Source organism: Mya arenaria, chromosome 10 (genome assembly GCF_026914265.1).
Source record: "Mya arenaria isolate MELC-2E11 chromosome 10, ASM2691426v1".
In the NCBI taxonomy this organism is placed as follows: Eukaryota; Metazoa; Mollusca; class Bivalvia; order Myida; family Myidae; genus Mya; species Mya arenaria.
This window is the reverse complement of record NC_069131.1, coordinates 57,079,607-57,105,383: the sequence shown is the minus strand read 5'-3', so window position 1 is coordinate 57,105,383 and position 25,777 is coordinate 57,079,607. Positions and strand designations below refer to the sequence as shown.

At 35.4% G+C, this 25,777-nt stretch overlaps 1 protein-coding gene across 4 annotated transcripts in view; it reads left to right on the top strand.

Annotated features, from left to right (window-relative positions):
• LOC128205468 (AF4/FMR2 family member lilli-like) overlaps positions 1-25,777 on the top strand; it is a 114,130-nt gene that overhangs the window by 24,709 nt on the left and 63,644 nt on the right. For 3 of the 4 annotated variants that reach the window (XM_052907122.1, XM_052907123.1, XM_052907121.1), the window contains exon 3: positions 25,437-25,609. In XM_052907122.1, coding sequence (XP_052763082.1) covers positions 25,437-25,609 — 173 coding nt within the window. Of the gene's footprint in view, positions 1-12,576; positions 12,870-25,436; positions 25,610-25,777 lie in introns of those variants that run through there. The other variant, XM_052907124.1, reaches the window with a different exon arrangement.

The following is a 25,777-nucleotide window of genomic DNA, read 5'->3' as shown; positions in this document are numbered from 1 at the left end:
TCTTCAGTTTTGATTGTATCTCGATGAAACTTGTACAGTATTTAGATATCCATTAGAGCTGGGTTCCTTTCGAAAACCTGCCAGATCCGCTCATGCATGCCTAGATTATGGCCCTTGATAGTATAAAAAAATGCTATTGTGTAAACAATTGGTTGTAAACAATTGGTTGTGAACACGATACAGTCTTCAGTTTTTATTGTATCTCAATGAAACTTGTACAGTATCTAGATATCCATTAGAGCTCGGTTCCTTTCGAAAACCAGCAAGATCCGCCCATGAATGCCTAGATTATGGGCCATGAAAGTTTTAAAGAAATGCTCTTTATTTTTAGCCAGGTCTGCATGAGCGAATTCTATTTTTAGCCAAGTTTACATGTACATGTAAATTCAAGTCTAGAGTTAAGGGAGACAATTTGCAAGTCTAGGATTTTGAGAGACAATTTGCTTTTTGCTTCTGCAGCTGATTTTGTGAATTACTCTGCCTTGTTCTTGTTGAAAGCCCAAAGGCCATTTTTTAGCTTTAAGTTCTGCATTCATCTTAACAAAATTGGTTGTGAATGTTTAAGTTATGCACCTGGTGTCATTACTGGCCACACCCAGGGTTCACAGGTTTGGTAAACATAAATCTGGAAAGGTTTAAAAATCTTTTTGTGTGTTCGTGGATCCATCTCAGCACAATTGATTGTGAATGTTTGTTCAAATTGATCAATGTTGTCCTAGGATGCCCTTGACTTTGACCTTTTGACCAACTTTTTTTAACTTTTAAAACTACAGAAATTTTTACTATGAGTACAGTTTTGAAAGCATTTTATTTTTGTCAGATGACTTTTACTTGGCACATATTAAAATAGTTCATGGAACTAATCTGCTTACAATACTTTCTGGGCTCAGATGTTGAACGTGCTACGTTTTCAGGTAAGCCAAACACAAAACATAAACCATATGTCTGTTGCCTTTTACCCATGCATACATGCTCTGGATTGATATGACCACAAAAGCCATGCCAGTAGAGCATATGCCCTTTTGGGCCTCTTGTTTTATTAGGCTATATATAAGAACGTTATGTTCATCATTGGAGAATGGTGTTCAAGTTTCCTTCTATTTAAAGCATTAAAGGTTTTAAACTACAAATTAAAACACACTTAACTAAAATAAATATTAATTTTTTCAGTTTTTAATTTGTTTTTCATTTGTTTTTACCAACTGACTATAAAACATTATGGGTTGCCACCTATTTCATAGGTAAGGTTGTGACACCCGAACCAAATGTATTTCTTTAGGCCCTTAGGGTAATGTACATAGGTTTAAAAAATTGCAAACTATTGCTACAAGTTAAAATAAACACATGATATGCTACTGTATAAGGCCTAAAAAAAAAATTGTTTGGTTAGGGTTACATCCTTTTTTAAAATAGGTAGGGTAGGTAGGCTTTTTATACGCCCATCTTACGATGGCCGTATTATGGGAACACCCATGGCGGGCGGGGGGGCGGGCGGGCGGGCGGGCGTCTCCACAATGTTGTCCGCTCTCTAACTTGAACATTTCTCATCCAATTTCCACCAAACTTCATGAAAGTGTTTGTTGGTGAAATATCTAGGTCAAGTTCGATAACCAGCCAAATCGCTTTAGGCACTCCAGAGTTATGGCCCCCTGAATTTGTCAAAATTGGCCATTTTAGCTTTGTCCGCTCTCTAACTTGATCATTTCTCATCCAATTTCCACCAAACGTCATGAAAGTGTTTGTTGGTGAAATATCTCGGTCAAGTTCAATAACCAGCCAAATCGCTTTAGGCACTCCAGAGTTATGGCCCCCTGAATTTGTCAAAATTGTCCATTTTAGCTTTGTCCGCTCTCTAACTTGAACATTTCTCATCCAATTTCCACCAAACTTCATGAAAGTGTTTGTTGGTGAAATATCTAGGTCAAGTTCGATAACCAGCCTAATCGCTTTAGGCACTCCAGAGTTATGGCCCCCTGAATTTATCAAAATTGGCCATTTTAGCTTTGTCTACTCTCAAACTTGAACAGTTTTTATCCGAATTTCACCAAACTTGCTACTATAAATGTTTGTTGGTATATATTCTTGGCAAAGTTCTATAACCAGCCAGGCTCTTCAGGATTATGGCCCTTGAATTGGTCAAAATTTGCCATTTTTGCTTTGTCCACTGTCTAATTTAAACAGTTATCATCTGATCTTCACCAAACTTGCTGAAAATATTTGTTGGTAAAATAAATCGGTCAAGTATGATAATCAGCCAAATGCCCCGAAGCACTTCAGGATTACTGCCCTTGCCATTTAAGCTTTGTCTACTCTCTAACTTGAACAATTCTCATCTGACCTTCACAAAACTTGCTGAAAATGTTTGTAGCTATAAAATCTTTACCAAGAATGTTTGCCGGTATAAATGCTTTGCCAAGTACACACTGATTGTCTCTTGGGTACAATTAAGGATGAATCATCTCTTGGAGACGATTTTTACATGAATGTTGTTTTTCAAATCCCGAACACGTTGATCGTCTTTGGGCATGATTTGGGATTAATCGTCTATATCTATAGACACGATTTTCGGGAGCCTTTTCTGACTTTGACAGATTAAGAATCCAAGAAATTATTGATGGGCGTATTTTGTGAGTGTCATTTTTTTTTTTTTTTTTTTTTTTTTTTTTCTTTTTTTTTCAAACTGACTTTTAAAACGGTAGGGTCGGCGCCTATTCCGTAGGTAGGGTCGGGTAACCCGAACCAAATGTATTTTTTTTTTAGGCCTAAGGAGAACAAGAAAGTTATCCCTTGTATATCAATTGATATGTAAGACTTTAAATATATAGAGGATAATTGTTTGTTTCAGTGAATGATCCTAATATATTTCACCGAGTCTCAGCACCAAAGAGCTATGCCACTCGTGAAATATTCACTTTTTAAGTTCAGTAGATGAAATATATATCTTACATTGAAACAATTTTTTTTTATTGGATGACTAAAATTGGAAAAAGTCATTAAAGTACACTTTTTCAAAACAACGAGCCAATTTGTATGCGCACGTAATATCATTTCGAAATTGCACTGACGTTTGATTTTAAATGGTGAAACAGTAAAATATCAATTTTATTTCACTGAAGTCTCTATAAACCACTGGAAACCATGTAATTAATTGGTTCAAAATTCATAACAGTAATAACGAAATATGTGTGTAACCGCTGGATGACTGATATTTATTTTAGGTTATAGTAACTGTGTTTCCAATGCTAATTAATGCTGTTCAATTATTATGTTTTTGCATATCATTATGTATTTGATAACGACAATGATTGTAATTGTTATTCATTAATAAGCATATGTTAACGTAGAATAACTTATATCTAGCAACAAGAATCTTGTATGGAAATATAAATCATATTGATTCTGTTTTGGATATGTATAGAGTTGTAACAACCACTTTTGTCTATGAAATATATTTGGATTTACTGTTTTAAATCGAGGATTTCTGTTCAGCTGTTCAGAATGCAAAAGGATGATACCCACGTAATAACATACCTCGTATTTATGAACGTTAATGTTAATGTTGTAATGATATAGAGGATGAATATCACTTCATATGTATTCGTAGATATTGTTTTCAACTATGTATATATATCAAACGTTATTTCTTAGTTAATAATCCATCTGTATTTAAGTTTTAGGAATAAATGACTAATCTCCTTAGAACAAAATAATGAATATTTGTAAATGAATGAAAGTAGCGTTTGTTGTACATTTTCAATTTTCATTTTTTATTAATACATATATATTCAATTGTTTATAATACAACTTAATGTAAAAAAGTCATATTGTTTTCATCACTGCTTTAATGTGAACAAAATTATAATAATTATTTTATTTATCTGTAGTTAGTATAGCTTCAGACCCTTTTATATGTGTAATAAGTTACTATTTTATATGTTTAGACACGTGATAAGAATATATTTATACATAATATTAAATTAACTGTCTGTTCTGTTATTTTCATAAAAGATGACAGATGGTTATTTGTTTTAAATGCTCAGGAATAAGTTTAGGTATAATGGAGAAGTTTAGACAACTGATATCTGTGACAAAAGTTTGTTTAATAATTAGTGTTATTCCTATACTTAAAATGCCCCCACAAAACAGCTATTCCCCCACAAAACCAAGTTTTGGGGTTAAATATAAGAGTGAGCTTGCCGTTTGATCTTCTCCGGACAATATAACTCATGTAAGGGTCAAATTTTTAAATGATAATCGATACAGTTGATTAAAAGAACTGCATCAGGGGCTGTATTCATTTAGCTTCTTAGTAACAATTTTCATCTTAGTGAAAAATTGCTTTGTGATAATTTGAATTTCAAGAAAACGAACAATGTTTGTACACCAAAAATATGAAAAAAGCAAGAAAATGGTTTAAACAATATATGCATATGAATAAATCTGATAGAAAGTAGCTGGTATTTAAAAAATTATGAAATTTTCATGAAGTCGAATACGGCTTCAGGCATGATAATTAATGCACCAGTCAATTGCAACCATGGCCCCCCAGGTCCGGGGGTATACCGGGGATACCGAGAGAAATGGGCTATGGTTTTACCTTCCAGGTGGCCCGGTAGTGCCGGGTGCATGTGGTGGTTTTGTCTTCGCGTCCCAAAAAGCAGGGAATGGGCTTTACCTAGGGTCCCTGGGGTGCAGGGGCATTTGGTGGAGATTTTACCAGCAGTTTGTCTCCGCAGGGCTGGGATTTTACCCGGGCTTGGCAGGACCGATAGTCAAAGTCCCAGCTATTCCCTGGACCTGGGGTGGGGGTGGGTGACCATGGTTACAATTGACTGGTGCATATTTTTTCAATGATTCGTATAAATATGCAGGATTAAGGTTAGCTAGAGCTGGGTTTTTGGGTATGGGGTAAGGTACACTGACTTTGATGTCAGTTTTTAATACCAGGGCCTAAAAAAAAATATACATTCGGTTCGGGTTACCCGACCCTACCTACGGAATAGGCGCCGACCCTAACGTTTTTATAGTCAGTTTGAAAAAAAAAAATGAAAAACTAAAAAAAAATAATAATTTTTTTTTCTTTTTTTTTTTGCTTTTCAATATGTAGTTTAAAACCTTAATTGCTTATATAGAAGATAACTTTAACACCATTCTCCAATGATGAAAATGACATTCTTATATAAAGCCTAATAAAAAAAAAAATAAAAAAAAAAAGCCTACCTACCCTACCTATTTTTGAAAAGGATGTAACCCTAACCAAACAATTTTTTTTTTTTTTAGGCCCAGGGTAATTATCTGGGGTCATTGTCAATATTAAAATGTCAACAAACATTGGTTGTTTGGAATATTCATGTGCGTCTTATACAGTTGTCGAAATTGACGCAAGCCTGCAAGCCCTTGCACTGTTAAAATCCAGGCTTGCTCAAATTCTGCATTTTATATACCAGGGCTTGTTAAAAAATTTGATGCAAAGCAATAGTATCAGAATTTTGGCTTGTTCATCCAACATTCTATTTTCGATGACTGCTTATTCTATACATGGTGGGAAAACACGGTATGCACGAAGATCGAATGCTATCATGTTTATAAATTAGCTACGTGCCAAATGTTTTTCATCCTTCACTAGGCATTAACAAGGTCACAACTTTACTGTATCTCTCATGTTTATACTCCTGACATAGCAATGACCATTTCAACCAGACAAAATCAATATTCTGATAAAAAAACAAAGGATTTTTAACGAAGATGTATTGAAACAAAAAACAACAATACAAACTGAAATGCTCAAACGTGGTTTGGTGACTGACAAAGATGAAAGAGAAGAAATATGACAAGAACTGAAAATGTAATGTTTAACAACAACAGCAGGAGCGGCAATAACGGAGAGAAAAAAATGAGTGCTATCAACGTTGACAGCCACGCATAATATTACTATGACAGCTGCTACTGGGGAAGTTGGAAAAGTGCTAAATACTGTAATTGTGAGGTCAAAGATTCAGTTCTATTAGATTCATGGGTAAACTAAAATGTATTATTAAGTATTTGAGGTTTTATTGAAAAGGAAATTTGAAAAACACAAAGGAGATACTTGAAATAAATCACATTTTGATGTGTTCAAATAGCACCCGAATACACCATATACAGTTTCAAAGCCTATTTTTTTTCAATATGGTAGTGAATGGGTCAATGTATTTAAATGATTTTTGGCACATGGGTTTAGTATTTGGGTTTAATGAATTAAACAAAGTGCATATTATGCTCATGTTATTATTTTCAAATGGAAATTGTTTTAAAAATGTTTAAAAACTGTATACCATTCCTGTGTCTAGGCTGCGTGTGGGGGTATTCGTCACTCCTATGACAGCTCTAGTTGTTGTTTTTTTCCCTCAAGGAATTTTTATTCTTAAACAAATGCATTTATAAGCTTGATGCATTGTTTTAAAAGTAATATGTATGTAACTATAAGTTTTTTTTGTTCAACTGTTTTGAAATGTTTGTAAATGAGTCACATTGCATTTTATTATTAAATTAACTGTCTGTTCTGTTATTTTCATAAAAGATGACAGATGGTTATTTGTTTTAAATGCTCAGGAATAAGTTTAGGTATAATGGAGAAGTTTAGACAACTGATATCTGTGACAAAAGTTTGTTTAATAATTAGTGTTATTCCTATACTTAAAATGCCCCCACAAAACAGCTATTCCCCCACAAAACCAAGTTTTGGGGTTAAATATAAGAGTGAGCTTGCCGTTTGATCTTCTCCGGACAATATAACTCATGTAAGGGTCAAATTTTTAAATGATAATCGATACAGTTGATTAAAAGAACTGCATCAGGGGCTGTATTCATTTAGCTTCTTAGTAACAATTTTCATCTTAGTGAAAAATTGCTTTGTGATAATTTGAATTTCAAGAAAACGAACAATGTTTGTACACCAAAAATATGAAAAAAGCAAGAAAATGGTTTAAACAATATATGCATATGAATAAATCTGATAGAAAGTAGCTGGTATTTAAAAAATTATGAAATTTTCATGAAGTCGAATACGGCTTCAGGCATGATAATTAATGCACCAGTCAATTGCAACCATGGCCCCCCAGGTCCGGGGGTATACCGGGGATACCGAGAGAAATGGGCTATGGTTTTACCTTCCAGGTGGCCCGGTAGTGCCGGGTGCATGTGGTGGTTTTGTCTTCGCGTCCCAAAAAGCAGGGAATGGGCTTTACCTAGGGTCCCTGGGGTGCAGGGGCATTTGGTGGAGATTTTACCAGCAGTTTGTCTCCGCAGGGCTGGGATTTTACCCGGGCTTGGCAGGACCGATAGTCAAAGTCCCAGCTATTCCCTGGACCTGGGGTGGGGGTGGGTGACCATGGTTACAATTGACTGGTGCATATTTTTTCAATGATTCGTATAAATATGCAGGATTAAGGTTAGCTAGAGCTGGGTTTTTGGGTATGGGGTAAGGTACACTGACTTTGATGTCAGTTTTTAATACCAGGGCCTAAAAAAAAATATACATTCGGTTCGGGTTACCCGACCCTACCTACGGAATAGGCGCCGACCCTAACGTTTTTATAGTCAGTTTGAAAAAAAAAAATGAAAAACTAAAAAAAAATAATAATTTTTTTTTCTTTTTTTTTTTGCTTTTCAATATGTAGTTTAAAACCTTAATTGCTTATATAGAAGATAACTTTAACACCATTCTCCAATGATGAAAATGACATTCTTATATAAAGCCTAATAAAAAAAAAATAAAAAAAAAAAGCCTACCTACCCTACCTATTTTTGAAAAGGATGTAACCCTAACCAAACAATTTTTTTTTTTTTTTAGGCCCAGGGTAATTATCTGGGGTCATTGTCAATATTAAAATGTCAACAAACATTGGTTGTTTGGAATATTCATGTGCGTCTTATACAGTTGTCGAAATTGACGCAAGCCTGCAAGCCCTTGCACTGTTAAAATCCAGGCTTGCTCAAATTCTGCATTTTATATACCAGGGCTTGTTAAAAAATTTGATGCAAAGCAATAGTATCAGAATTTTGGCTTGTTCATCCAACATTCTATTTTCGATGACTGCTTATTCTATACATGGTGGGAAAACACGGTATGCACGAAGATCGAATGCTATCATGTTTATAAATTAGCTACGTGCCAAATGTTTTTCATCCTTCACTAGGCATTAACAAGGTCACAACTTTACTGTATCTCTCATGTTTATACTCCTGACATAGCAATGACCATTTCAACCAGACAAAATCAATATTCTGATAAAAAAACAAAGGATTTTTAACGAAGATGTATTGAAACAAAAAACAACAATACAAACTGAAATGCTCAAACGTGGTTTGGTGACTGACAAAGATGAAAGAGAAGAAATATGACAAGAACTGAAAATGTAATGTTTAACAACAACAGCAGGAGCGGCAATAACGGAGAGAAAAAAATGAGTGCTATCAACGTTGACAGCCACGCATAATATTACTATGACAGCTGCTACTGGGGAAGTTGGAAAAGTGCTAAATACTGTAATTGTGAGGTCAAAGATTCAGTTCTATTAGATTCATGGGTAAACTAAAATGTATTATTAAGTATTTGAGGTTTTATTGAAAAGGAAATTTGAAAAACACAAAGGAGATACTTGAAATAAATCACATTTTGATGTGTTCAAATAGCACCCGAATACACCATATACAGTTTCAAAGCCTATTTTTTTTCAATATGGTAGTGAATGGGTCAATGTATTTAAATGATTTTTGGCACATGGGTTTAGTATTTGGGTTTAATGAATTAAACAAAGTGCATATTATGCTCATGTTATTATTTTCAAATGGAAATTGTTTTAAAAATGTTTAAAAACTGTATACCATTCCTGTGTCTAGGCTGCGTGTGGGGGTATTCGTCACTCCTATGACAGCTCTAGTTGTTGTTTTTTTCCCTCAAGGAATTTTTATTCTTAAACAAATGCATTTATAAGCTTGATGCATTGTTTTAAAAGTAATATGTATGTAACTATAAGTTTTTTTTGTTCAACTGTTTTGAAATGTTTGTAAATGAGTCACATTGCATTATGACTATTGATTTGCTTAAAGAAGCATTATAAAAACTTTGTATGTAGTTACTTTGTTACAGTTCATTGCCTATCGAAAGGTATTTATTTTATTTATGTCGCAATCATGATCATGTAACAATTTATGCTCTGTAGAGCCTTTTAGCTACAAAAATATGTACAGCTGATTTTTTTTAAAACTGCTATATAGTATAATATACATTTGATTAACAACCATTGACCATTCCTAGGTGCTAACAGATACTTATTATCAAACCCTGTACCCTCCTATCCTAAGTCTGATATGCTTCGCAACCATTATTTACAACAAAATAGTCTTTAAAATGAAGCAAAAAAACCTGTTAAATCTTCAGTAGATTAAATATTCAACTTTTACTATCTCTGGTTCACAAATGTGTGTGTTTACCTAGTATATCTGACAGTATCGGTTTTAAATTCATATGAGCTAGAAGGTTAAAAATCATCAGGTTGTTGTTAGCTTTTTGCAATTTCTTAAACGATAAATAAACAACCAAGCAATATTTTATGATAAGAGTCATATAACTGTGGTTTTTAGTAACTTTCAGGCAGTTGTGGGCAGCATTATTAACGTCATACAATTCTCTATATGTGCTTTGGCGTAAAACATTATGTAAACAATGATAAATCGGCAACTTGGCCTTGAGTGAAACACACATGCTTTCTTGCCGTGGATAGCAGTTGTCTCCCTTTGCAGCTGGTTGCAAAATAGACGTACACTCTGATCTCCAATAGTGAGGTGTATTGTACTAGCCAGCCTAGACAGCAAGTAGTAGAGGTTTAAACTCAACTCTGAACAGAAGTGCTGAGTTTAATGTGTAAGATGGTTAGCATATGTGAAAAAGTATCAGTTTTGGCATACTGTACGTTATGGTTTGTTAGGATATCTTAATTAAACTTAATATATTAACTTAATATTGATAAAGTTTTTAATCATACCATAACAAATAGTGTAGCAATTTCCAAAACAGCACTTTGTTTCCCAAGCCTGCCAAACTTGTTTGTCAAATACTTCTCTCATCTCATCTCACCTCTCTTGGATGTTATTCATGACCCCATAAATCTTGTCAAAAGTCATCTACTGTTCTCCTAAGTCATCTACTACTGTTCTAATTCAGCTGCCCTCGGTTTATTCATAACTGTGACTCGTGTCTTTAGTTATCTTAGCTTTTCTCCTAAGTCATCCACTCCTGTCTTAATTCAGCCGCTCTTGAGTTATTCATACATGTGACTCTTGTCTTTAGTTAACTTAGCTTTCCTCCTAAGTCATCCACTCCTGTCTTAATTCAGCCGCTCTTGAGTTATTCATACATGTGACTCTTGTCTTTAGTTATCTTAGCTTTCCTCCTAAGTCATCCACTCCTGTCTTAATTTAGCCGCTCTTGAGTTATTCATACACGTGACTCTTGTCTTTAGTAGTAATCTTAGCTTTTCTCCTAAGTCATCCACTCCTGTCTTAATTCAGCCACTCCTGAGTTATTCATACACGTGACTCTTGTCTTTAGTAGTAATCTTGGCTTTGCTTCTTAGTCAACCACTCCTGTTTTAATTCAACCACTCTTGAGTCATTCATTCACTTATGTCCTGTGAAAGCTTACAGCTTGTCGTAAGTAATCCTATCCTGTCTTTAAGTTTCATGCAACTGCTCATGTCCAAAGTCATCAGTGCATGCACTTAAAGCCATACATTTGTTTAATTTGGCAAATCACACTCATCCACTTTTGGCTCTTATGTCATCGATCCTTTCTTGAACAAAGTCATCCACTTGAGATTTTACCTCCGTGTCTGTCCTAAGTCATCTACTTCTGTAAATTCTTACGCTTAAGTTAGTTTTCTACAGTTTACTAAAATCATTCACCTTCATCCTAAGTCTTCTACTCTTGTTAGGCATCCAATGTTGTGTTTTGTCCATGCATTTCCTAAGTCATCTGCTCTTTCCACTGATGTTCTAAGTCATCCACTCATGTTAAAGTCATTAACTCATCTCTAAAACAATCAATACCTGTTTTAATTCATCCTCTGATGTCATTCCCTCAAGCCCTTAATTATAAACTTGGTTTCACCCTTGACATTGACTCATGTTTGACTCCTGTTTAAATTCATTGGCTCAGCCCCTAAATCATCAACTCATTACCTAAGTATCTTAGTAATCTCATGTCTAAATCATCCACTAATTATTCGCGCATGTTCTAAGTCATCTATGATCATGAATTATCAGCTCATCTTCTAAATTATATATAAACTTGTAATCTAAGTCCTCTAATATCCTTTATCTTCCACTAATCATCTAAATCATCTATTATGTCCAAAAGTCTTCCAAACATATACTAAGTCATCTTATATACTTAATCTTCCACTCATCCTCTAAATCATCTATTCATGTCCAGAAGTCTTCTGAACCCACTTAATTGTTAGACAAAAACAGATCGAAAGCTGTCTTTGGTCATCTTAAGACAAAGTCTTGTAAAGTGTTCTTGGTGGTTTTATGTATCTAGTGTTGTGTAACTTTTAACTGATAATGGTGCTCATGGATTTTTGTGCGCATATCGAAGACTAAATATCTAAACGATCGTTACTTCTTAGAAAACACAGTTTTCTGTTAGTATTACCACAGCCAATTTGCTAGGGAACCCACCTGGTCACCAGATAAAAACACTTTGCCACTCCAGTAATATCATATATATTATTTTTTTTTGTCCAATGAAAAACAAAAATAAATACAAAACTATGCTATATTGATAGATGAACAATTTCCTCAAGTATGTAGCAGACGCGCACTGCCTGGTGTGACATCATTGAACGTGCTCTAGGTCGGCATTCTCTGCAGTATTTGGTTTATAAAGCACAAACAGAGAAGCCAGTCGCCTCCTCAAACTGTTGGTTCTATTTAATTGAAACTTAAAGGTATTGGAGGTATGGGTTTTGCAGGAGAATGTGATAAAAATGTGGTGCCATGATACTGTGAAAAATGACTGCTGCATTTGTCAAACCGAAAGGTGTGTTTATTAACCATGCTTATCTTGTTTTAGTGTTTCATTGTACCTGTCACACGTATTCGGGAATGTTTCAAGTCAATACGGTAGAACTATTGGCATAAAATTACGCAAAATGCACCATTTAGGACTAAAATTAGTCAAAACTTCCATGGAAAACCTACTCCAAAATTCAGATCATATTTTGATGGTTCTGAGGAAAGGAAGGGGACACATGCCCCAAGTTGAACCCCTAAAATACGCCCCCTCTAAGATAAAATCTTGGAACTGCCCCTGATACATGCAAGCTTGCTTTACCTTAGATTCTATTCAGTATATGGCTAATCTGTATTATATCTTGATTGTTTCCTTTTATTTATTTCAATGTCAGTGATAATAGAATAGATAATGTGTACACAACCTGTACTATGTTGACTTATAGACTGGTATATACAATTTAACCTCGTAAGGCTATGTATTTTCCCATACCAGTCAGAATGTGTATCTGTGCTCTCAGCTGTTCAATACGAATCCAGGATCGTAAAAACATGAACTAGCCGTCTGTATATGCTGTGTGACTGTGTGTTACAGTAGGGTCAGAATCCCTTAACCCTTAGGAAAGCCGTGTCAGTGAAAAATAAGGGATTACAGTGAACCACCAGTTGGAAAAAAGTGGGAAATTGTGGAATAGAATGTGTGCAAGTGATAAAGTTAAAAGTTATATAGTGGTATATTTGTGTTGTTGGGATATTAACAAGGAGAGCGACCTTGATACAAATCGTTGGAGTGTATTGACCGGTCAGTGAACAAGGTATACTTAAGAGTAATTTAGATAGGTCTTAAGTTATGCATGGTATTTGAATTTGTAATAATTATGGACCGTTTAAATAATTATCTGTAGACATTGGAAATGATTTTCATGTACAGTACAGCTTGTTTTAAACTTAAAAAAGGAGTTATTCTTAGATTATATAATTCTAAATTAATCAGTTTTTTCATCAGATGGTTAAATTTTGATGCATTGAATGTATTATACATGACTGTCAAAGGTAATAGCCAACTCTGGTGGTATGAGATCATTTATTTTATAAAGCCATGAAAAAAACAGCTACATTATTGATCGTTGATAAACGGTGGTGTTGTACTTGAAGATTTTACTATACATCAGAGATAATATTGAATATCTTGCTTGTTATCATTTAGATCTGTGTAAGAGCTGTTTCTTGTATTTATTGCAGATTTGTACAGATTTGTGTACGAATATCTTTTAATTTTTAAGTCTCTATCACTAGGCTGTATGATTTGAATGGCTGAAGTCCATAATTTGAGCAGGGAGGTTTTATACTGTAGATACATGATTGTCATGTGTAGCAATGAATGCCTTATTCATAACGTTAGTGGTACCATTCTTTGATAAGCACACTTGTCTTATAATGGACTCACTCATGTTTTGTATAAATGCTCTTTATTAAGCCAAAATAAAGTGTGACAAATCATAAGGAGGGGTACTAATAGCTGGAAACCCTCAACAAATGTTGCTCAAATATTGTCTGTGAAGCCCACAATTTAAAAAGCGTCTTTTAACGCTTTACAACGAAAGCCTTAAAATTAAGTTATTCCTAAGTTTATGTAAGATTCCTTGTGGGTGAGTGGTCTTGTTGTCAGTTTTGTATGTTTGTCTTGACTGTACCCGTGTGAGTTCGCTTCCCTCTAAAACCAGGTTATTTTATACTTTAATTGTACTTTTTCTGCAATTTCGGTATCAAAAAGTAAAATAAGAGTTTCCGATGCATTAGCGTAAAAATAATAGTGGTCCAAAAACTGGAGCTAGTCTTTTTAATATAAATGAAATCTGCATTGTTTTCGGTTAATATAGTCTTAGAAACAACAGATAAAATAATAAGTGCTTTGAGATTATTACCTTCATTACCAGCAAATGAAATCGCCTATCAACCTTCAATAAGTACCACGCTTAATCATTCAAAATTGCTGTTTAACAACTTAACAACTTAACAAACCTATCATCATTGTTTTGTTCCAAATTATTCAGTTCCCCTCCTGGTGAATCAGGCATTATATTATAATCCAAGCTATTTAAAACATCTGTGTAAAATCTTACTTCATTTTTCTGGAAATGAATGCTTGTAATCACTGTTCAAATAAGACTTAGTCACTGATGAAAGCAGTCTTAACTCACTCTGGATAGTTCCTGATGAAATTAGTCACAAAAAAGGTTACCCAAGTCATTGATGAAATAAGTCTCCCAAGTCACTGATGAAATAAGTCACCAAAGTCACTGATGAAATAAGTCACACAAGTCACTAATGAAATACATCACCGATGTCACTGATGAAATAAGTCTCCCAAGTCACTGATGAAATAAGTCTCCCAAGTCACTGATGAAATAAGTCTCCCAAGTCACTGATAAGATAAATAAATAAAATCCTCATTATGAGTCACTGATGAAATAAGTCTATATATTCACAGGTGAAATAAATGTTCATTGTTGCACTGACAAATAAGTCCATTATATTCACAGATGAAATAAGTCCACACATTATATATATGAAATAATCTTCATAGTTGCAATGAAATAAGTGTTTATACAATGCAGTCAATAATGAAATAAGGCCAATATTGTTACCATTGAAATAAATAAATTTGAAATTCTTTTACCCTTAGTAGAAACAGTGAAAAGTGGCAGTCTTGTTTTGTTCAAAAAGCCATAAGGATTTCTGCTTGTAATGCATTAAGGAACTGTTTTAATAAAAGACATCTAGTTATGTGTCTTTGATGTCAAGAACATTTCAAAGGGCTTATTTCCTCTATGCCCATTGACATTATTATTATGCTATCAGCAATATAAATTGCTTGTATTGTTTTAGATGCAGAGAATTACAGTGAGACTTCATGTTGTTCAGTAACAAATTATATAATATTATGCTAGAGAGATTTTCAATTTTAGGGAAGGGGCTTAAACCTTCATTTATGAGGGGGGTGTCGGGAGGTGTGGGTAGGGGCATGAAACCTTGTTAGGGGAATACATTTCTTGAGGTTACTTAAAATCTTTGAAAATTTGCATGATTTCAAATGAATATCTTTTCATTTACATCATGGTATGCATAAATTACATGATGTATCTGAAGCAGTACGAGTCTTGAAAGCAATGTCACTTTGTTTATGTAAATGACGGTAGTTTCTTCAGCATTACGTAGTCATCTTTTTAAGCCTATTAACATGAGCTACAGGTTGCTGGTATAGTGGATTGAATTGCAAATTTCTACTCTCATCAACACAGTAGCTTTTCCATCTGCTTAATGTGTAATTAAGCTGCAAGTTGTTCTACTGACCCAGTGCGGAGAGCTGAAACTGGGTCATTGTGGTTGTATATTAAGTGCAGAAGTCTTCCCGATATTTGTTCAGGTTTTAAATCTACCTGGCAGTTTGGGGCTTGTTTATTTGTGATGCTGATGAATGCATGATCACACCTGCTATTATTCATGTTTTATTTGATATAAATTTATAAATATTGTATATTGTGTAAATTGTTTCTGCTGATGTAGTATTGTTTACCCGTGATGATATAACTAAACAAATAAACGCTGTGATGTGTTTCAAGATAAGATTATAGATTGCACTTCAAAACAAAACAAAAACGTTTTTTTCATATGCTTTAAATGTTTAAATAGAACTTCTGTTGAGAAGTTTGTCATGTATTTACTCTAAACAAAATCTTCATGGTTAAATGAAAGAAACTGCACACACAATCCAAGTTATTTATTTAAATTATACATGAGTGCGGTTATATAATTTCAATCATGTTCGTAGTGGGTGGTGTAAAATGTTTTGTACCATAAACAACCTTTACGCATGTGATATAAATGAAATGTGTTGTAATTTATGCACCAGTCAATTGTAACCCGCAGCCCCCCCTGCAGGTGTTCGGGCATACTGGGGATAGTGGGGAAAACGGGCTGTGTTTTAACCTTCCAGGTGACCCCCCAGTGCTGAGTGAGTGTGGTGGTTTTGTTTACGTGCCGAAAATAGTTGGGCCTTACCTAGGATGTCCCGGGGGGGGGGGGGGGGGAGCAGGGGCATTTGGCAGGGATTATACCAGCATTGTGTTTTTGCAAAGCAGGGATTTTACCTGTGATTGGTTGGGGGGGTGCGTGGTTACAATTGACTGGTGCATTATCTGCATGATAGTTATTGAACAGTTAAACTCCAACTACCGGGTTACCATTCTGACAGGGCTGTCTTTCTACTTTATGGGAATGGGGCTGGGGCCCTGGGCATCATTTTTGCTTATGAGGAAGTTTGCCAATTGACAGAAAAAAAAAAAAAATTTTTAATGCAAAATGATGTGATATACATGTATCATAACACAGTCCCCAATGTAGTGTCAATAATAATTGATTTTATTTATTTATTCTTGACCTACAATCATTTATATTTGAGATTATGGAGGGAAAAAAATTGGGGGAAAAGTATATTCCTTGCTTTGGAGGAAGAAGCCTTCTTTTGGCCCCCCAAAAATTGTCGAAAGTCTGATATATATAGATTTTAAATGTATAGAGGAAAAAGCAAATGCTCACAAACATGGTTCAAGCTTTATTAATGTTCTGATCTTCTGTCTTTGCCTTTTAATGCATATAACTTCTGTGATGATGGTATTATCATGATCTGAAACTGAGAATTTTTTAGTTTGTTTGTCTGAGAATTTATTGTAGGTGGTTGGCACTGTAATGTCCTCCTAGACCCTTAAACCCTAACAGAGTGGTTGTCCGGTAAGCGCACACCCTGGTTTGATTCCCGGCCTGGACGCATGTCAGGTTGGTTGGCACTGTGATGTCCTCCTAGACCCTTGAATCCTAACAGAGTGGTTGTCCGGTAAGCGCACACCCTGGTTTGATTCCCGGCCTGGACGCATGTCAGGTTGGTTGGCACTGTAATGTCCTCCTAGACCCTTAAACCCTAACAGAGTGGTTGTCCGGTAAGCGCACACCCTGGTTTGATTCCCGGCCTGGACGCATGTCAGGTTGGTTGGCACTGTAATGTCCTCCTAGACCCTTGAACCCTAATTTAGTGGTTGTCCGGTAAGCGCACACCCTGGTTTGATTCTTGGCCTGGACGCATGTCAGGTTGGTTGGTTTGGTAGGTGGTCACCAAGCCTGACAAGTGGGTTTTCTGCAGGTTCTCCGGTTTCTCTCACAACAAGAGACCACACTTACATGACTTTTTTTGTGATATTGTGCCAACGAGAGTGTCTTAAGATAAGTTATTATTTCTTCACAATTGTTGTAAAATAAATAATGTTTAAACTGACATGTGACTCATGTGCTTGTCTTTAGTGGGTAGCTAAGTACCTGGATTCTTGGAATCTAAACTGAATTTAAAAATTTGCAGCTGATTTCTCTGAAATATCATAATAGGTACTTTTTGTTTCGGCACACACCTGTGGACATCTTTTGTATAACCTACCATAATCAGGTGAAATTCTTAAGGGACAGTAACCTCCCTGTTCTCTTGCTGTTGTTGAGTTTATAAAGGTCTGCCCATGTCTTTTAATGGCTGCACAATGGCTTGACCCCGTCACATCCCCATGTGTGACTAATACACAAAATTTTGAAGCCAAACAAGGAATTTTACCCTCACCAATAGATAGGATATACGCCGAAAGAATATAATTTTGTATGAATGTGCTGGGAGACCTGCAATGAATGTCATCTAGAGTGGTCTCATTAAACTGTTTTGTATTAACTCTGCATTCCAAAGATTATAAGTATACTGTACTGCATACCACCCTTTTACCAACGATGGGGCATATGCCAATCACACACATGTTTATAATTGCAAAATGCATGTATGGAGCAAGTCCGTAACCTTTTTTGTAAAAAAAAACAATGTAGAGTTATGCCCCTTATTCTACTGAAAAGAAGAAAAAATCCCTCATAAGCTTTGTGGCATATGCTCCCTCACTTTTGTTACTTATTATTTACTGAATTAAGTTGAATTACTGTAATGGATTATATTGGGAAGTGAAATCAGGAAGACCACGCTATGTCTGAAGGTTCTCACACTATTTTCTTGGACCGATACCAAACATACCGACATCTGTTTTGCAACAACAGTATGCCCCTTCAATAAACAACAAACACCAGTGGTACGAATGGTTTCAGGGGCTTATAATGTTGGTTTTTGAAGAGTTTAAGAGTGGCAGGCAACTATTATTTCCTTCCTCCATGTAATTCTGATGGGTGGCAGAAAAAAATTGATATAGGAAGTCTTGATATATATGTAAATTGATATAGGAAGTCTTGATATATATGTATTTCTGTATAGGTTTCAGAATTTATCTAAGTTACTGACACTCAGTGTTTGTTTATAATGCTTTCATTGTTGTTGTTTTTCACCTTTTTGTGAATGGGGCCAGGGCCCTAAGAAAAATAGTCGCAGAATGCTTAAAATTGTCATTTTACCGTATATATTTCGAGGGAAGAAATAGCTACATGTATATCACAGGTTTGTGTTGTTTCAATATTTAAGCACTTGGGGGCCATTTTAAGGGTTTTTAGTCTTAACTTCAGTAATATTAAATCTGTGTAATTGTCTCAAATAGCAATACATTGATTTTGTTTATTTCCTCAACTTTGGGGTAATTTTTATCACTGCCTAAAGGTCAGATCTCTAAAATATGTTTCAAATAATTTCAATAGGACTAAAAACTTCTAAGATCTTCATTGACTCGGCCCCCTGGGTTTGAAGCATGTTAAGGGATTATGGTTGCAGTTAAACACATCTGCATTAGTTTTAAATGTTTTAAAAACAAGAACAAAAAAACAAAACTGGCTCCTAAAATGAACATGGCATTCCAGATTAATTTAAACATTATATATTTTACAACGATTGTGAAGAAAGTTATAACTTATACTAAGTCACTCTCTTTGGTACGATGTTGTGCGAGAGTGTGGTCTTGTGTTGTGGGGGAAACTGGAATACCCAGAGAAAACATACTTGTCAGGCTTGGCGACCGCTAACCAAACTCGCATGCGCCCATGCCGGGAATCGAACGCAGGTGGCCTTGGAAAGAAGTGAGTATGCTAACCACGTGCTAAGCGGACAAGCTATTTCTGTAAACATATATAAATGAATATAGCACCAGTTGAGTTATGGTGAGCACCAGAGTTTTCAATATGGCCTATGTAATGCTTGTGAAAGTCTTATAATAATCATTGATTATAGTCGTTGTAAATGTCAGCCTGCTACTAATTTTAAGAGGAGCTTTTTATATTAAAGTTTATACTCCCTCAAGACATTTATAACAATTCAAGTCCGGTACATTTTGAGCGTATTTCATTACTTTTTTCTCCCATATTGACATTAAAAGTCAATTGGTGACAATTAAGGGGGGGGGGGGGGGGCTTCTGAGCTACAATTTAAGTGCAAAGAGCAATTTCCTGATATGCCTTGTATAAATCTCTTTTAGATGCTCTTTTTCCCAGGAAGCCACGAATCCAACAAGACTTTCTTGATCATCTCAGATATTTCCACCAAATTCAGCCATATTTAAGTCAATACGAAATTGCTATGTTGTCTTTAAAATTGCATTAAACTACTTGTGCCTGTGGAAAACATGTAGAAGTTGGATAGTCTTGTAGAAAAATCAATACCTTTTCATGTGGAAATTGCTACCTTGTACTCATTCTTATAATGACAATTAATAAACAGTTTGTTTGGCGTTTTCTCACAAATTCCATTGATATTTTCAGACCAATATGGGGCCAAAGTCCGGGCCCCATTCCAAGCTCTAAATCAAACTTGACCCATCCCCATCCCCCCATTTATTTCTGAATAAATAAAAAAGATATAATGCTCTTCTTTTACGGAAGGGCGACATTTTAGTGTTTTGAAGGTCATTTAGATGATCTGTTTTTCGTTATTTAATTTGATCATTTGTGTATGTGTGGGCATTGTATCCTGTGTATCAGTGCTTTCCAACAAGATAGTGAAAGAATCAAGAGCTCTCTGCAAAGAGCTAGGGTATCGCACTTGTGAAAGAACCAAGTGGTCTCTTTGCAATGAGCTAGGGTATCACACTTGTGAAAGAACCAAGAGGTCTCTTTGCAAAGATCTAGGGTATAGCACTCCTGAAAGAACCAAGAGGTCTCTCTGCAAAGAGCTAGGGTATCACACTTGTGAAAGAACCAAGTGGTCTCTTTGCAAAGATCTAGGGTATCACACTTGTGAAAGAACCAAGAGGTCTCTTTGCAAAGAGCTAGGGTATAGCACTCCTGAAAGAACCAAGAGGTCTCTTTGCAAAGATCTAGGGTATAGCACTCCTGAAAGAACCAAGAGGTCTCTTTGCAAAGATCTAGGGTATAGCACTCCTGAAAGAACCAAGAGGTCTCTTTGCAAAGATCTAGGGTATAGCACTCCTGAAAGAACCAAGAGGTCTCTTTGCAAAGAGCTAGAGTATCACACTGGAATCCTTTTTATCTCATTTTTTCTTCAAGTCTTTTATGGTCTTGATTTGACCAGGAATTACAGTCACTTTTATCTATGTTACTCATGGCATTTTGAACACAATTTAAGTTATAATGTTGTCATGGCAGAATCAAGCTACAATGCAGCTTATATATAGGCGCGAGCAGACCTTGGTGGACTCGAGCGAGAAAAAGCTTCGGCATCCACTCCGCTAGCTCTTGTAAGACTTGAGTGACAGGATCCATGTGATTTATTATTTGATTTAATAAGAGAATATGATGGCGTCTCCCTCAATAAAGCAGTTTATAAGTCTTTGAATAAAGTATGAGAGTGTTGCGCATGAGTAAGACTGTTTCACTTCTAAGGTATCATATGTTATTGATTACTAATTAAGATGCTCATTTATATTCATATTGTATCTTCCAAGATAATGAATACTTCATAAATAAACAAAGTTATCCTGATGAGGCTGCAAAATGAAAATGAAAATAATGGTGAAAATGTTTTATGTTGGTCTTTTGTAGGGCTAAATTTCCATAAATTATGCTTCACAAAGAAGAACTGTTGCATGTTTGAAAGAAATGCGATATTAACAGCTGCTCATGTGATAGAATTGAAGTAGTGATTGTTTTTCTTGTAAAATAGATTGCTTTGTCGAAGTAATGCATCAGATAATTGCATTCATCAGCTTGAATGTCTTTGGATTGCACACATTATAGGCCTTAAAAACATTTGTGTGGTTAGGGTAACATCTCGTTCAAAAACTGGTAGGGAAGATAAGCTCATTTATATTATTTTTTATTTTATTAGGCTTTATTTAAGAACATTATCATCATCATCGGTGAATGACTTTAAAGAAATCAGTATACAAGTATTTATCATTATAAAGCCTACATTAAAAAACTACGTATTTTTTTTTTAAGCAACAGACCATAAAAGCATTAGGCTGGCCGCCTATTTCGTAGAAAGGGTCAGGTTTTTAAGCCCTTATGTAGAAATCTGCATGCAGCTACCAGTTCTATGTTTCATAAAATCTGTCAAGTCCGGAGATGACACAATTCTTATCCAAATAAGACACCCCTCAGTGATTCCATTCAGTCTATTGGCCAAATAATTTTACAATCCAATCAGAAGCCATAGATTCCACTTGTAGAAATTAAATTGAATCCAAGATGGTTATTGAATAAAGCCCTGCAGAACCTGGCTTTTTCGCCCTATTTACAACCAACTGTCTGGTCCAAATATAAGCTCGATACTTTGAAAAGCGTGGCATGTGTTACCAGTAATGCACAGAATCATTATATTGCCATAATGTGCTGCACCTAGCAGCAATTTTCCCCTTGCCGTTATATTGTCACATTATTGAGAGAGATAGCTTCGGGACATTAAAATGGTGGAATTTTTTTTTTTTTTTGTACAAAATATGCCATTTCCTGATAAAAACTTTCACTGCAGAAGTAGCATTTAATTGGTTTAATACTTATTGCTTGCAGCGTATCATTCCGATAGTGCGTTTTTGTTGCATTTCCAAACCATGCCGTAAGCAATATGACAAAATCCTCTAAATAAGAGATCAAAAATGGGAAATAAGTTGATGGCATTATGTATTTATGTAACTATCTACCTTATATGTCCTGTTAAATGCACAGTGAGTCATTGTGCTCTAAACAAGAACCATTTTTCCCCCAACCCTTTTAAACTTTTTAACTTTTTTAAAGAGCTATATTCACGTCAAAAACATGCAAAAACGATCCTGATCAGTATTGATCAGCTGCATTATAGCTGTAAAAATACTCTGCTGTATAATGCACCAGTCAATTTTAACCACGGCTCCCGGGGATATACCGGGGATAGCCGGGGAAATGGGCATTGTTTTTACCTCCCAGGAGGCCCGGCAGTGCCGGGTGAATGTGCTGGTTTTGTCTTTGCACCCAAAAAAAGCGGGGAATGGGCCTTATCTAGGGTCCCTGGGGTGTGGGGCATTTGGCGGGGATTTTAGCAGCAGTTCGTTCCGGCAGGGCAGAGCTCATTCCCGGGCTTAGCTGTACCTAAAAAGGGGGGGGGGGTTACAATTGACTGGTGCATAACACAATAAAATGGTCCACTGAACACATGGCTCCAATACATCAAAAACACAACTTTCGGCAATATTATCATGACAGTTATTTAATACAATAGGGTATGGTTTTCCCGTACATGCATGACGTCAGCAGGTGCTTAAAATTGGGGCGGGCTATAGGGTTAATGTATTCATTTTTCATGGCGCAGAATCGGGAAATTTACCCACGAAAAGACTCTTAGCATTTCTATAAGGGCCTGCATGTTTATTAGGACATTTACAGTATATAATTTGATGCAAAATTTGTAACTTTTAGATAGCATAGTCCATATTTTCATAGCTATCCTGACCTTAGAATACAACCTACATTCTCAGCCAATGGAATTGCAGATAGGCATCCATTAAGAACTTTACTTAATCATTAAGAATTTCAGCATTCGGGGATGTTTAAAGATTGGCCTACTGTCACTCATCAGATACACATTCCCTGTGTTGGATTGGATTTTGCGTTTACGATGTGTCAGCTAATGAGGTTGTATTCTAAGTCAGTTAGATGACCTGAATGAATAATTTTATAATTAAAAAGGGCTACACTCACTCTGCCCATTCTTAATCATTAAGATCTTACTTCGTGGCAACTATTACTTAAACATGCCTTCAAATTGCTCCACTTGTCAATTATGCTATCATTCAGTGCAGTTATCCCATCCTCTGACGGCTCAAGTTGTCAATGCCGAGCTGCTTCTTCACATAATTACTATCTTTTATGATTGCTAATAAGTATCATTATGTAATTGTTTAAGGTTATTAGTATGTGTTTACCAAAATAAATGGTTTTTGTTGCATTTATATAACCATTTTAATTTGAAATTGATACTAATAACCCTTTATTAATGGTTATAATTATATAGATTGTTAGAATGACAATACTTAAAAAAAATAAACGTTCACAGACACCGTTAAATGACCATTCATTTTGTGTAGAAACATACTAGTATTACAATCATCATATATTTTTAGTGGTCTACATTATATTGTGTAAACTTCACACTGACTGGGCCACTGTTCATATTTACCACTTCACCTGATTAAAATCAATAACTGCTGACTGCTGATTTACTGAAATAAATGTGTTAGAAAACTTGTGAAATACTGCCTTCTCATTGGACGAAATATTATATTGACCTCTTAACCAGCTTAGTGTTCAAAATTATATTTTGTCTACTGGCCAATTCCCTGTTGAAATCTACCGATTGGCCTGATTAAAAAAATATACTGAAGTTTAATAAATGAACGTCAGATTAGAAAAATACTGCCATTTTTTGCTAATTGTTACAGTTTGCTGCATGTCTGCCCTGGCTTATTTATGTGACAAATGCATCAATGTACTCTTAACTCTAATCCTCGACATCTGTGTTAGAATTATGCAATAGTGCCCTTATATTATGATTATATTGTGCCCGATATCTGTCGCCGCATGTATTCTGTACATGAAAAGTGTGTGGTAGGCAAGGAAATATAACGTTGAGGCAACTGCTACTTTTAACAGTTGGGGAACATAAGCTCTGATGGCAGCGACGAGATGAAAACGAGTTGGCCTATATATTTTCTGCATTAAGAAAAAACAAAATGTCATGTTTGATTTTTTATATCAGTTTATTTGTACATATATCTTCCTCTTACTTAGGTCAGAGTTCAAGGTAGCATGATACAGAAAATTGAGAGGCCTCGCCTTACCTTGCCCACAGGCCGAGGCAGCCCGTGTTTATTGGTGCATTTCGTTAGAATTGATTTACGTACAATTTAATTGAACAGAAAACTATGTATATAGTATCAAATACCCACAGTAGTTTAACTACTAATACTTGTTAGAAAAATACTCTTATAAAACTATTTTAATGGTGTATTAGGCGTAAAAAAACCAAAACATTTGGTTCGGTTTATAAGCGACCCTACCTACAAAATAGGAGCCAACCCTACTGGTTTTAAAGTAGGTTGTTGAAAAAAATAAAAAAATCGATAAATTATAGTTTTAAACCTTTTGGCACAAGATTTCTTTAACACCATTTTTCAATGATGACAATAAAGCCTAGTAAAAAAATTTTTTAAAAAGCTTACCTACCTTACCTGTTTTCGAAAAGGATGTAACCATAACCAAACCTTTTTTTTGGGCCTTGGAATCAATTTCAAAAATTAATGAATAGAAAATTTGAAAAATCCTCCATTGTCATCAGCATTATACAAAAGTGCAAACATTTATTACAGAAACACGTGCCCCATTGGGCAACAGTCCTCCTTCAACAGAAATCAGTGATGAGAACCATGCACTTCTTCAAGGAGTTTTCCTATAGAATATCTGCTTATCGGCAAAAAACCATGATGATGTCTATGATAACTGTATGACATTGTACGGAATACTTCCTCTTGTCTCGCTATTCCCCCCTCGTCTAATTGCAGAAACACTTTAGTGTCTCAATGAGTGAGGTGACGTAACAGGTAGTCAGCCCTGACTTGAAGAATGGGCGTATATAACCTCTGTTTAGAAATGAAAAAAATGTTACCTTTAACTGTTATACTTTTCTCTCTTCTAATTGCAATAATTTCCCTCGTCTAATTGCAATATTTGTCTCTCGTCTGATTGCAATATTTTTCCCTTGTCCAATTGCAATATTTGTCTTTCGTCTGATTGCAATATTTTTCCCTCGTCCAATTACAATATTTTTCCCTTGTCCAATTGCAATATTTTTCCCTCGTCCAATCACAATATTTTTCTCTCGTCTGATTGCAATATTTTTCTCTCGTCTGATTGCAATATTTTCTCTCATCTCATTGCAGAAACAAGTGCCTCAATGAGCGTCGGCGACGGGACCAAGAGAATCAATACTTTGAGGAGTTGGCGGACATAATCTCGGCGAGTGTTTCGGACATGTCTGGCTCCTTCGCCCTCAAACCAGAGAAGTGTGCCATTCTACAGGAGACTGTCAAGCAAATAAAACAGATTAAACAAGGTATGGTGTACAATGATGTGTTCATACACATTTGGCCATAAATCTATAGACAAACCAATGTGGAAAATGGTTTTGAAAATGCTCACATTGATGTTTTTTTTGTTTAGTTGGAGCACATTCACAGTATAGATAAAACTTGATGTTCATATTTAATAACATGACATCATT